This window comes from Sceloporus occidentalis, unplaced genomic scaffold, assembly GCF_023333645.1.
Source record: "Sceloporus occidentalis isolate IW3139 unplaced genomic scaffold, rSceOcc1.0.p SCAF_46, whole genome shotgun sequence".
Classification (NCBI taxonomy): domain Eukaryota; kingdom Metazoa; phylum Chordata; class Lepidosauria; order Squamata; family Phrynosomatidae; genus Sceloporus; species Sceloporus occidentalis.
In genome coordinates, this window is record NW_028317026.1 from 19,186 (window position 1) to 32,072 (window position 12,887).

The 12,887-nt window shown below is 39.2% G+C and overlaps 1 protein-coding gene across 1 annotated transcript in view; it reads left to right on the top strand.

The window, feature by feature from the left end:
• LOC149289293 (nuclear factor NF-kappa-B p105 subunit-like) overlaps positions 1-12,887 on the top strand; it is a 44,402-nt gene that overhangs the window by 17,609 nt on the left and 13,906 nt on the right. Inside the window, exons 5-11 of the mRNA XM_089490709.1 lie at positions 5,856-6,004; positions 7,459-7,613; positions 7,852-8,010; positions 8,412-8,516; positions 9,407-9,498; positions 11,750-11,888; positions 12,519-12,650. Coding sequence (XP_089346835.1) covers positions 5,856-6,004; positions 7,459-7,613; positions 7,852-8,010; positions 8,412-8,516; positions 9,407-9,498; positions 11,750-11,888; positions 12,519-12,650 — 931 coding nt within the window. The remainder of the gene's footprint in view (positions 1-5,855; positions 6,005-7,458; positions 7,614-7,851; positions 8,011-8,411; positions 8,517-9,406; positions 9,499-11,749; positions 11,889-12,518; positions 12,651-12,887) is intronic.

Sequence of the window (12,887 nt, forward strand, 5' to 3'; positions counted from 1 at the left end):
GGTTGATACGTGGAACCGCCTCCCAGCAGTAGACAACCATGAATACTTGAATTAGCAACAAGAGGCAAATAGCAGTACGTAAGGTGGCAGTCCGCTCAGGGCCAAGCTGTAATCGTGTACAGTAACGTGAAGAAAAATCCGAGCGGGGCGGTTGATACGTGGAACTGCCTCCCAGCAGAAGCGGTAGAGGCCAACAATGAGTATCTGAATTAGCAACAAAAGGCAATAACCGTACCTGACTAGACGACTAGTTAAGAAGACGTGTAACAGAAAGTACTTGAAGACCAAACGCAACAAATATACATAAACAGACCACGTGACATGGGCACTTGTCCTAAATAACAAGCACCAATAATGAATAAAAGAGGGGGGCCAGCGAGAGTTCGGGGGGCCAGCCCTACTACCAGAAATACACAACAAATGTAACCTGCACATACAAGAACCAGCACAGAGAATACATAAGAACAAACCAGTATCCCATGGCCAAGCTGGATAGTGTAGAGTAACATGAAGAAAATTCGAGGAGGACCGGTTGATACATGGAGCAGCCTGCCAGCAGAAGCGGCCGAGGGCAACAGACAGTTCCTCAATTAGCAATAACAGTGACAGAGGAAATAACAGAACATGAGGTGGTTGTCCCATCTGTAACTGCTTTGGAGGCGACCAAAGCAACAAATATATATATATATATATATACACACATACAAATCATGTGACCAGCCTAAATAACTCACTAATAGTGAACAAAGGGTTAATGAAAAGTGGTTAACTGGCAACCCTTATCTGACTCTAGCAACAGAAATTCCTCAAGCAGGGCCAGTTGATACATGGAACAGTCTCCCAACAGAGTAAAATAGTGAATATAGCTTGTATGCTGATTGTTATCCACAAATGGTGTGTTCATGAATTAATTGGAGTTAAGTATAATTTGAAAAGTACTCTAACAACCAATGTAAATGACCAGCTGTAGCATACAACGAGTAACTCCAAGAACGATATAGCGAGCGACTGAAAATACGCTTGGAAAAGGAAATGAACCTCCAAAAAAGCGCAGACATAGTAACATGAGCTGAACAGTATAAAAGCATGAAGGAAAGAGAGCGTGCGTAATGATGTGTAGTGCAGGACTAGAGGTATCAACAGGTATCGGTAGCAAAAGGGTTAACAGGCTTAGTAACGATTGAGTATGAGAAGTGCACCTGAGTGGCCATGCATACATATAAACAATCCGAGAAGAGAAGTATTAACCCCTTCGCGACCTTTGCCGGTTCAGGACCGTCATAACAAGAAGGTCACTAAATGACCTTTGACGGTCCTGAACCGTCAAAAAATTAAATAAGCTTAGAAAGTGATAAAGGATCACTTTCTTCGCTTAAACGGCCTTGCTGCAATGCCTCGATGTCGAGGCATTCAGCAAGGCCGAGATCGGCATCGGGGGCCATGTCTGGCCCCTTCCCGGGGCGTCAACAGCCGCCATACATTGTATGGCGGCGGACGCCCGTTTTAAAAGCGTTTAGGAGGCGATCAACGATCGCCTCCTAAACTTAAATGGTGTCGCTGGAATGCCTCGATCAGGAGGCATCCAGCGACACCAAACACTTACCTCTGGGTGGGCTGTGACCGCTCCGGAGAGCGGTCACAGCCGCCGCTGCCGGTGATCTTCGCCATCAAGCAAGATGGCGGCGGCCCGGGAAATAAAACAATAAAGACGAAAAAGTTCGCTAGAGGGTCTCCAGACCCTCTAGAGAACTGGCTCCACTTGCTGGTTGAATACAGGTACTGCATTCAACCATGCAAGTCAATGGAGCCCAGCTTTCTAATCACTATGTGATTAGTAAAATATTCAAAAAAAATAAAAATAAATAAAAAAATGGAAAAATTTTTTTTAAAAAAATGTGCTAACATTTAAAAATAATTATGCAGTGATGTCACTAGATGAACCATCCAGTACCAGCAAAATGTGTAAAAAAAAATATAAAAAAAGTATTAAAAAAATAAAATAAAATTAAAAAATAAAGTTTATTATTTTGAGCAAGTGCTAAAATTTCTCAAAAATCTCAACAAAGAGTTAAAATAAAAGCACTTCAAATACCCAAGGGGTGTCTAATATATAAAAAAAATGGCTGATGGGGTAAATTGGAGTGGCCTAGCTCAAAGATAGGGCATAGGTACAGACTGACCAAAATGGCGAAAAAAAGCGCACTTCCCAAATGTGGCATTTTAAATCTGAAACAACCCGACAAACCCATGCATGTCGGGTATCACTGCACTCAGGAGATGTTCCTGAACACACATTGGCGTGTTGTTTGACAGTGGCATATACCAGGACCTGTATATCTATAACTAAAGTACAATTTGTGTGAAAAAAAAATAAAAAAAATTACTATTACAAAGTTTGACAAAGTGTAGTTCTATAATTGGTGCATGGAAAGGGTTAAAATAACAGCATTTGGAATACCCTGGGGTGTCTAGTTTTCAAAAATATATGGTTTGAATGGGTTAAATTGAGTTAACCGGCTTCAAAGATATTCCAAAGAGGAGAGGGAGGCACAATGACCAAATGACCACCTGAATTACGCATGCCCCAAAAGTAGCCTTTTATCAGCCAAACAATCTGACAAACCCATGCATGTGGGGTATCGCTGTACTCAGGAGATGTTGCTGAACACATATTGGGGTGTTGTTTGACAGTGACATATACCAGCACCTGTATATCTATAACTAAAGTACAATTTGTGTGGAAAAAAAAATAAAAAAAATTACTATTACAAAGTTTGACAAAGTGTAGTTGTATAATTGGTGCATGGAAAGGGTTAAAATAACAGCATTTGGAATACCCTGGGGTGTCTTGTTTTCAAAAATATATGGTTTGAATGGGTTAAATTGAGTTAACCGGCTTCAAAGATGTTCCAAAGAGGAGATGGAGGCAGACTGACCAGATTTGTTAAAAAAGATTTGGAAATCATAAAACGCTGCTTGTACTTATTGCCCTATAACTTACAAAAAACAGCAAAAAAACATAAAAACATTGGGTATTTCTAAACTCAGGACAAGTAGTAGAATCTATTTAGCTAGTTTTTTTACTTGCTTTTTTAGGTGAGTAAAAGATTTTTCAAATAAAAGTCATAAAATGTGTTTTTTTTTCAATTTTTCACCATGTTTTTTTATTTTTTTTTATAGTAAATAAGATGATACGATCAAAATAATGGTATCTGAAGAAAGCCCATCTTGTCCTGAAAAAAACAATATATAACTTATGTGGGTACACTAAATGGGTGAGGAGAAAATTACAGCTGAACACAAGCACCACAAAAGTGTCAAAACAGCCTCGGTCCCACAGGGTACAAAACGAAAAATGAGCCCGGTCCTTAAGGGGTTAAGAGAAGTACCCAGCATAGCTCCACTGAACTGCTACCTTTAACACAGATGTTGTAATTAGGCACGGTTAGTAAAAGAAACATATAGAGATTACGAAGAAAGTGAAAACAGGCTTGGGAAGGTTTATGTTTGATTAACAGCACCTGTGCAGCGCCCTGCATACACAAAGCAGCCTGTAAACAACAACAAAACCCCACGTAGACCCCGTAAATGAGTTAATAAACGACCAAGCAAGCAACGAGAAAATAAGTATAACCGGAAGGGGGTGCCCCCTCTCGAATAACCCCGAAAAAACCTGATTTGCAGGAGTCGTTTGGCTCCTGAAACGCAGACATGCCACACTGCCAATACTAGCCAAAAACTGCAATGTTCCTTCCTGAAGTTCCGTGACATCACTTCCTGTATAAATCAGCCAACGTTAGGAGCTGTAACGTAGCTGTGGACGGGAGAGGCGTTGGTTAAATAACCATAGCCCCTCCCACAACTACAGGCTAATATACATCAGCCTTCACATTAATGCAACAATCCTCTCTATGCTCCTGTTGAACCTGCTAATATGTTCTACTTCATGTTCATAAGTAAAGTTATACAATTTTGAGAGCAGCCAGGTAGCCCGAAAGCTGAGGGTGACGAGCTTCACCCAGGCATACCTCCCAGGCACCAGGCAGTGATTTCCAGTCACCATAGCGACCAGGGATTTGTTGAGTCCTATTGTAACTAAGCTTAGAGAGATATGCTAACTAAACCTCACTCAATGAGGCCAGATATTTGGTCTTCTGCATTGAGGAAACTTATCTCTCATTTCAGGTTGACATTGCTGTTAAAAGTGTATTCCTTCTTGTGACAGCCCCGGGTAAATCGGTGCCTTCTGTGCTAGTTATTGTATGAATTCTGTATGTCCCAGTATATGTGTGATTATTGGTATGCTTTTATTCTCCCCTCATGTGTTACCCTGTCCTTTTTTTGTCCATAATTGCTGGTGGCCAGGGGGCGGAGTAAGCAACGTTCGGCGGGTGTACCCAGTCGGGGTACAGGTCGTTCCCGTCACACTTCTTATATAGTTTGTCTGTAAGTGAGAAATAAGGTTGAGCTGCTCTTGAATAGGTTGTTCTTGCCCAAGCATTTTTTTTGTTTTTAAAGGCACAACATACAACTTTTTTTATATATAGTATGAATATATATATATATATATATAATTGTAACTAAAATAGGGCTTGACAACTTTGCCTCACTGCATAGAGCTGCTGGATATACAAGTTTTCTACATTGAGCGCAGTGCCCCATACACTGGAGCAGCAGATCGGGTGCTGTGGTATGCGAACACTTACCGGATATGCCCAGCCGCATTCTACATGAGCACAAAAACTTAATATTCGGCCTCGCATATCCAGCCGTCTGCGCACATACGTCATTAGGAGGCTGACAGCCACAAAGAGTCAGGGCCGCCTCGTTGCCCCCAGTCCGACCCTGATTGAGCCAGTTAAAAACACCATATAAAAGACTAGGTGTAACAAGGCAAGTCCTCACCGTCATGCTTTAAAAAAAATTAGAAAAGGCATGATGGCAACCGTTATCTCACGATCACAGAAACATTTTTTTGAGTAACACAGATGTCTCGTAACTCAGGCTTGCAATAAAATTGTAAGACACTTTGCATCAAAACAGCAACAGATTGGTTTTTCCTATGTAAGTTAGAACATGGATAATACTCCAAATGATAATAATATCGACCACACAATCATCAAACATTTTAAGAGAAGCTTGACATTTGTGGCAGGTTGCATAGACATTTTCAGTTATATGGTTTACTTTGGAATTGTTTGCATTTTAATTTGGGGAATTCCACAGAAAGGTAGGCTAGATGCTGGTTGGTGTACTTTCCGGTAGAAGGAAACAGCCTTGGCTTGGCAAATTTCCAGATGCATGTATTACCAGCAAACACTGCTTAAGCGAGCTATAATTAGAATCTGTCAGTCTGGCTACTGTTCCTCTGTGAAGCTGCACAAATTTTGCTAAAGTACAGTATTTGTACAGTAGAGTTCTCTGCTTTGATGCTTTCCATTCGGAGCTAATTTTCCATTTATTACATGGACCCCTTTTGCCCCTAAATATAAGGACCCTTTTGACATTATCAGTATCTCTAGCTTCCAACGCAACACACAGATAAAAAATACATGTTAAAGTACCTTAAAATCAATGGGATCTCCATTCATGAGCACAGGGGGTTTTGCTAGACCACCTTGCAGTAATGGAGCTGGCTGTCTGTGTGCTTTGCTAAGCAGGAGATGATTCCGCTGAAAACAGGGATCAACCACTTGCGCTGACAGGCTGAGGACATGGCTACATGGGAAGCTGTGTGCCACGAACAACAGCCAAAAAGGAGAAGAAGAATTCATTGCAGTGTTTTGTTTTTTTATCAAATTACCTTAAAATAGACAGTTAATTATTATAACTATTTTGTTTTAATTCTTTCACAGATAAATAATTATATTGGTGATGCCAAGATTATTGTCCAGCTGGTCACCAATAGCAAAGATGTCCGTTTACATGCCCACAGTCTAGTGGGCAAGCACTGCGAGGATGGGATTTGTTCTGTTAAAGTGGGGCCAAAAGATTCAATTGTTGGGTGAGTATATGTCTTCTACCGGTTAACAAAAAAGAATATAGAATAAGGAAAGATCCCCAGTAAAGAGTCTTTTCTGATCGAGGCACGTTTCACATGTATGGCATTCCATTCAGATTTGTCTAGGAATATTGTAACTAGATAACTCATAATTGAGCTATATGCTGCTCTCCAGCTGTTTTTTTAACCCCTTAATGACAAGGCTCGTACATGTACAGGCTTAAAATGCATTGCTTTCAGTGGGTTTGGGGACCGCCTATTGTCCTTAAGGGGTTAAGAAACTCTTGCACAGCATCATTGGAATGGCAGTTCAACAGTCCTAGGATAACTAGTATAATTTGGTGTAGGAACATTTTTAGAGATTATAATAATAATAATTTAATAATTATAATAATAATAGTAATAGTAGCTGATGTTGTGCTAAATATTATCTTTTATTTATTTAGCAGCAACAAATTACACAGCACTGTTCAATTTAAATGGGGGGGGTTATAACAAATATACATTAATATATACAGACACATCAGGGGTTGAGAAGCCTCCCCGTAAGCTTGCCATCTAGCGTTATGTATACTTTTATACTAAGTTCCTGGCAGGAATGGGGGGCTTTTGAGGGCTCCGCTTGTGAGCTTACAATCTAAATAGTCGTATGAGTATTCCAGTCTTTGCATGTGATACTGTAATACTGAAGAACTTTAATTACATTGTTTTAACTAAGCAGACAAAACCACATAGCGTGGAAAGGTCTTCACTGTAACACACCCAGTAACAGCAGCTGTAAATGTGAAAATGTTATTTATCTTCCAAACCACAGTCTGAAGGTAGTCGCTCTGCTCATCTCCTTCCTGTTTTGTATTTTTCACCTCCTTTATCTCTGGTAACCTACCCACAACAGTCCATTGGGTAGCAGTGGATTCATCCACACACCTTGTCATGTGTACCCCTGTCAGGTCTTCTATGATGCCGTGACCATCTCCGATGTACACCTGGCATATTCGTCATGGACCTCCTGGTTCAGAAATGTAGAGTTTACATTAATTAATGCTATTCTGTAGACAAAAAAGTAACTACCATGCATTGTGTTCTTGTGTAAGTTAAAGCTGCATATGATTAATGAACAATTTTTAGAGCTGCTATGAAAATGTATTGAAAAAGTAGCATTTTATGAGGGCTATATTTTAAACATGTTTTTTTTACTCTTGATACAGTTTACTATTATAATTCTGTTTCTTTATAATAGTTATTTGTGCTAGAATAGAAACAGAGAGGGCTATAAGTAGCTTTAACAATAACATATGTGTATAGATATATTAGTAGCTTTCTGAGTTTAGCTTCAAGTGAAAGTATGTGTAAGTGCTGTGCAATGCAGAACATTTCCATGTAGAGGTTTCCGTAATACTGGCAGCAAGACCTAAAAATATTTTATTAAAAGTTTTGTTTTGTTTTTTGCCTGGTAGGTTTGCCAACTTGGGAATACTTCATGTCACAAAAAAGAAAGTGAACGAGATTTTGGAGACACGCATGTTGGATGCTTTTAAAAAGGGGTATAATGGAGAAGTACTGGTGCACCCTGAGCTCAACTATGTGTATTCGGGAGACCGGCCTTTAACTGGTTAGTGACTAGCACAGATAAACACAAGCCGTAAGGAACACCTACGTTTAATTAGATAAAATTAGACAACATGCTCCTGGAAGAAAAACTCACATTTCCTCTTTGGTCCTTATTTAAATGACCTGTTTTCTAAAGTTGTTCAGGATTGTAGGTAACCCTTTGCCCATCTGACAAACACAAATATATAGTGACTATTAAACAGTTGGTTAATAGTGTATGCTGTGTTATTGCTTTGTAGATCGAGAGAGAGAGCTGATTCACGAGGCGGCCTACCAGCAGTCAAAGGACATTGACCTCAGCGTGGTACGGCTTATGTTCACAGCCTTCCTCCCAGATAGTAATGGCAGCTTCACCAGGCGCCTAGACCCTGTCATATCTGTACCCATCTATGACAGCAGTAAGTGTGGTGTGATAATATATGTATGTGTTAGTTTGCTTGTGTTTAGAAATGCTTAAAAATGATATTAATGTTTCAAAAAAAGTGTTTTATAGTGTTTTTATTGATCAGATCACAAGATCTCCAAAAAGTGACTTGTGTTACATGGTTAGAGACTCTATGAGCGTTTAGATTTGAATTTATTTTTTATGTGAACATGTACCTGTATTTTTATATAGTTCTCAGTATAAGACTGCATCTAAACTTCTGTCTGTATATGAGGCAATTTTTTTAAGTTTTCAACAAATTTATAATTATATGTGAACTTTTTGGTCGGGGGCTTCAGCATTTAATCTGAGAAACAGCATGAAAGCTGGAAGCGTGAGTGTTATTTTAATGTCCTTAGTGTTTTCCAATCACAGAAGCACCAAATGCCTCTAATCTAAAGATTGTACGAATGGATCGGACTGCCGGGTGTGTGACAGGAGGAGAAGAAGTCTACCTTCTTTGTGATAAAGTTCAGAAAGGTATGTGTATGTTTTATGTCTTGACATATACCATTGCTATTGTTCATTTATGCTGTGTATGTGTGCATATATATGTGTATATATATATACCTATAATATACATTTTTACCTATATAAAATCTAATGCATAATTTAATAACAATTTTCTATAGCATCCTCAGTAATCTGTGATACATTTTAATGTGTCAACATGTGCATGAATGGTTACAGTACTCTTTACTGGCAAGGACATTAATAAAGGGTCACCAAAAACATCATATGCTCTTATAAGAGCCACATTTCCCTTTAAATAACTGTTTTCTCCACTTCTCAAATAAAAGGTCCTCTGCCTACCCCAGCTCTGGCTTACAGGAGATGGGTTCAAATCTTGATGCCACTGCACATGTGTAGTATACTCACTGCTTGCCAGCACCAGACTCAACACGCATTTGAAACAAAATCTCCCATTGATTTTAATGGGAGTGATTTCTTGCCAGACTGGCACTATGTGGGCTATGTGTTGCAGCTTCTCCTTAAATGGTTTTATCTTTTTTTCTTTCTTATACCGTTGGAAAAATGCTATTAAAGTACTTGGACTGACCCCTTTAAGTAAAATCAGATAAATTAGGTTGTTTGGAGTAAAGTTCTGAGTCTTGTACAGACTACAGCAGCAGGAGTCTTATATTAATGCTTTTAATTACCATATTTACTCCATTATTAGACGACCCTCCCAGGAGGTCTGAATAAAAGACGACATCGAAGATGAGGTCGTTTTTTTCAGATGATTTTTTTCTGAAAAACACTTGTCTTATAATTGAACAAATACGGTAATTTACCCTGATAACAGTAACACTTTCTTCAATGGAGCATAAAAAGTGTGGAAGCTAAACAATCACTATTATTTTTTTCAGATGATATTCAGATACGTTTTTATGAAGAGGATGAGAAGGGGGGATTGTGGGAAGGATTTGGTGATTTCTCACCCACTGATGTTCACAGGCAGGTAGGTACTGATGGGCTGCATATAGAACTGTGCGATGTCTGAGGACAGATGACTCTCTTGCTTGGGGATTATGCTTAAAGTGTAATTCGTTGTAAAAGTGGTAAAAGTGTCACAATTACTCCAGCAACCAATGGAATAATTTAACTGCCTGCGCCACTTTTAGCATTAAAATTATTCTTTATACGTGGCTAGTTATATAGACTGCCCGAAACTTTTAGTTTTAATGAAACATTAGAATGCAATGAACTGTTTTAAACAAATCTAGATTGACAAACTTTACTTTCTGTAAGTTAAAAAAAATCCAGTCTGCCCTCTCAAACACATACAGAGGTTTCCAGTCACATTATTCTGGTTGAAAAGTGGTCCTTATGACCCTGGCGACCAAGGGAATGATCTAACGTTTATTTGTTGCTATAGTCAGCAAGATATTCTGCCAAAGGTGGCTAGGCCAAGGATGGCAGGTCCGGTGGTTGGCATTGGACAACTGGGCTCTCGGCTCAATGGGAAGTAAAAAATCTTGCTTGTAATGAGGCATTAAACTATGGATGCCTGTGTCTAGCCCTCTGATATGGAGCATCTGGATAGGCTAAGATGCTGCCCTGCGTCAGGACTAGAGTGGTGCCCAATGTAAATATTCCACTGTGTAGGGTGATAAGACCACATTTTCAAACATTGTGCCATGATCAGTTTTTACAGATAAACCCAGTGTACTTATATCAGAACAACGAACTGTGTTGGCTGATATAAAGGTTTGTAGGGCTTATATATGGCAAGACGAAAAGATAAATGCCACTTTATTGCACGTTTTATAGCGTTTTACATTAACAATTAAGACATTTAATGAAAATCATTTCAGAAATTGAAAACAAGACTAATATATTGCAAAAATTATATTTATTTAAAAAATTTCGAAAACATACCAGAATGTGTGCCACTGTAGCATGTGAGGTACCGGTTTTCAGTTCAAAGCTATTATTAGTTACTGTATGTCGAGTGACCCAAAAATGATGTTGACCAAATATTTCTACTGCAACATAATATTAAACAGAGACTGCTGTTACATTTCTCCAACGCCATAATCTGTGGGAGGAGCTGACGGATACAGAGCCGTGTCATCTTTGTGGAGCTACCATGTGGAACTCTTCCAATTGCATCTAAATCACTTGTGTGGGTTTAAGAAATAATCCAAATGAAGATTTATTCATTTAATTTTTGAATTACATGAAAACTGTATATCGCTATCAATGACACATGCATTTTATTGTGTACATTTTCTAGAATGAGCCGGTAAAGCACCAGCTGAGCCGGCCGGTAAAGCACATGCTAAGGTGGCACTACAGAATGCTTTTAATTTATGTATCTATGGAGTCAGGGGCATACCTAGAGTATTTGGCACCCAGGGCGGATCCTGTATTTGGGAACCCCCCATCGGCCCCTTGCCCCTCCCCCAGTAATGCACATACGCACTGGCACACATCTTTACACACATGCTTAAATTTGCAGACTTACACACTCATGTCAATACATACTCACTAACATACACACTTACACATGCATGCTCACTTACACATACACATCCGTGCTGACACATTTACACATACACATTCATGCTCACACACATGCACATCCATACTCACACACCAACATTTACACATAAATGCCCATAAACACATCCGTGCACACACATACACATTCATGCTCACTTACCCATACACATCTGTGCTGACACATTTACCCATACACATCCATACTCACACATTTACACATACTAATCCATTCTCACACATTTACACATACACATCCATGCTCACAATCATATTCATGCTCACATATTTACACATAGACAATCATGCTCACACACAAAGACGTATACACTCTTACTTTAACGTACACACAGTCATACATGCATACTTTATCCCTTACCCTCCTTCCCTCACACACCCCCTTATCTCAACCGCAGCTTTCCCTCAGGCTGTGAGCAGACTCACGTTTAACTATGGGTTCATGTAACCTCGTGTTACGTGACCCTATTCTGTTCCTGCCTCCTTGGCCTGGCCCTTTCTGAACAATTTTAAATCGCCCGGGGCAGAACACCCCCTAATTACAATGGAGCCCAATTCCTTGACCCTTCTAAAAAGTAGACTTTTGAAGAAGTTTGCATGTTAAAATCTGTTTCTGGAGAAAAAAAAAATTTGATGGGAAAAACAGTTTCTGTAAAATAATTTTCCCTATGTTTGATTTCTTATTGAAGTTTGCTATCGTCTTCAAAACCCCAAAGTACAGAGATGTAAACATTACAAAGTCAGCGTCTGTGTTTGTTCAGCTTCGGAGGAAATCTGATTTTGAAACTAGTGAACCCAAACCATTTCTTTACTATCCAGAAATTAAAGGTAAGAAACTGAAAGGCCCCTTATTTCTGTTTTCATTAACTTATCAAGTGTTGGTATCTAGGGTAAGCATGGCCTAGTATTCTGACTAGACATGGTACTTATACAGCATTTTTAAGCCTCTCATTGCTGTCATTCTCCACCATAGCTTGCTAGTGAGACTGCAGTCATGAGATAGAAACATAGAATTTCATGGAAGGCAAGAACCATTTGGCCCATCTGGTCTGCCTGTTTTTTAGAAAATTACTACCATATGCCTTTAATATTACTGTTTACTAATTATTTGAAAACAATGGCAGCTTCCAAAAATTGATGTATGGTAGCATAAATATTAACTAAAATATGTGAATAAAGTATCAGCAAGTACCAGCAATTCCTAAATCTTACATGATAAGCTACAATGGGTGCAAGGTTAGCAGAAAATGTCAAAACAGTAGAAGAAACATCGCACTTGTCCTCAGTGTTACATTATAGGACATAAACCAGATGGCAGTTATTGCATAATGTGTGCACAAAGTGAATTCTCAGACACCTCTTCACTCCTAAGGTGTATGTTTATGTAACATGTAAACACTTCTTTTAGCATCCCTTTAAATATGCATTGTATTATTCTAACACGGATGCCTTCAATAGATAAGGAAGAAGTTATAAGGAAACGCCAGAAACTCATGCCAAATTTCTCAGATGGATATGGTGGAGGCAGCGGTGCGGGCTCTGGAGGAGGTGGGGGAATATATGGAAATAGTCCGGGATCCTCAGGAGCTGGTGGAGGTATGTAAACCAAACGTTTGGCTATGTAGAATGTAGGGAGGCCTACATTGTAGAGACTGTAGCAGTTCTGGCAAGCTACTCAGTAGTATGACTTCTCGAAGAAAAGTTTGGAACCAGTACTTGACCGTAGTGGCACAGTAGCATAGTAAGAAGCAGGAAATTTCAGATCTTGCCAAAATAAAAGAACAAATAAGTGCTTAAGCAAATTAAAGTTTTACTGGCATACAGCAG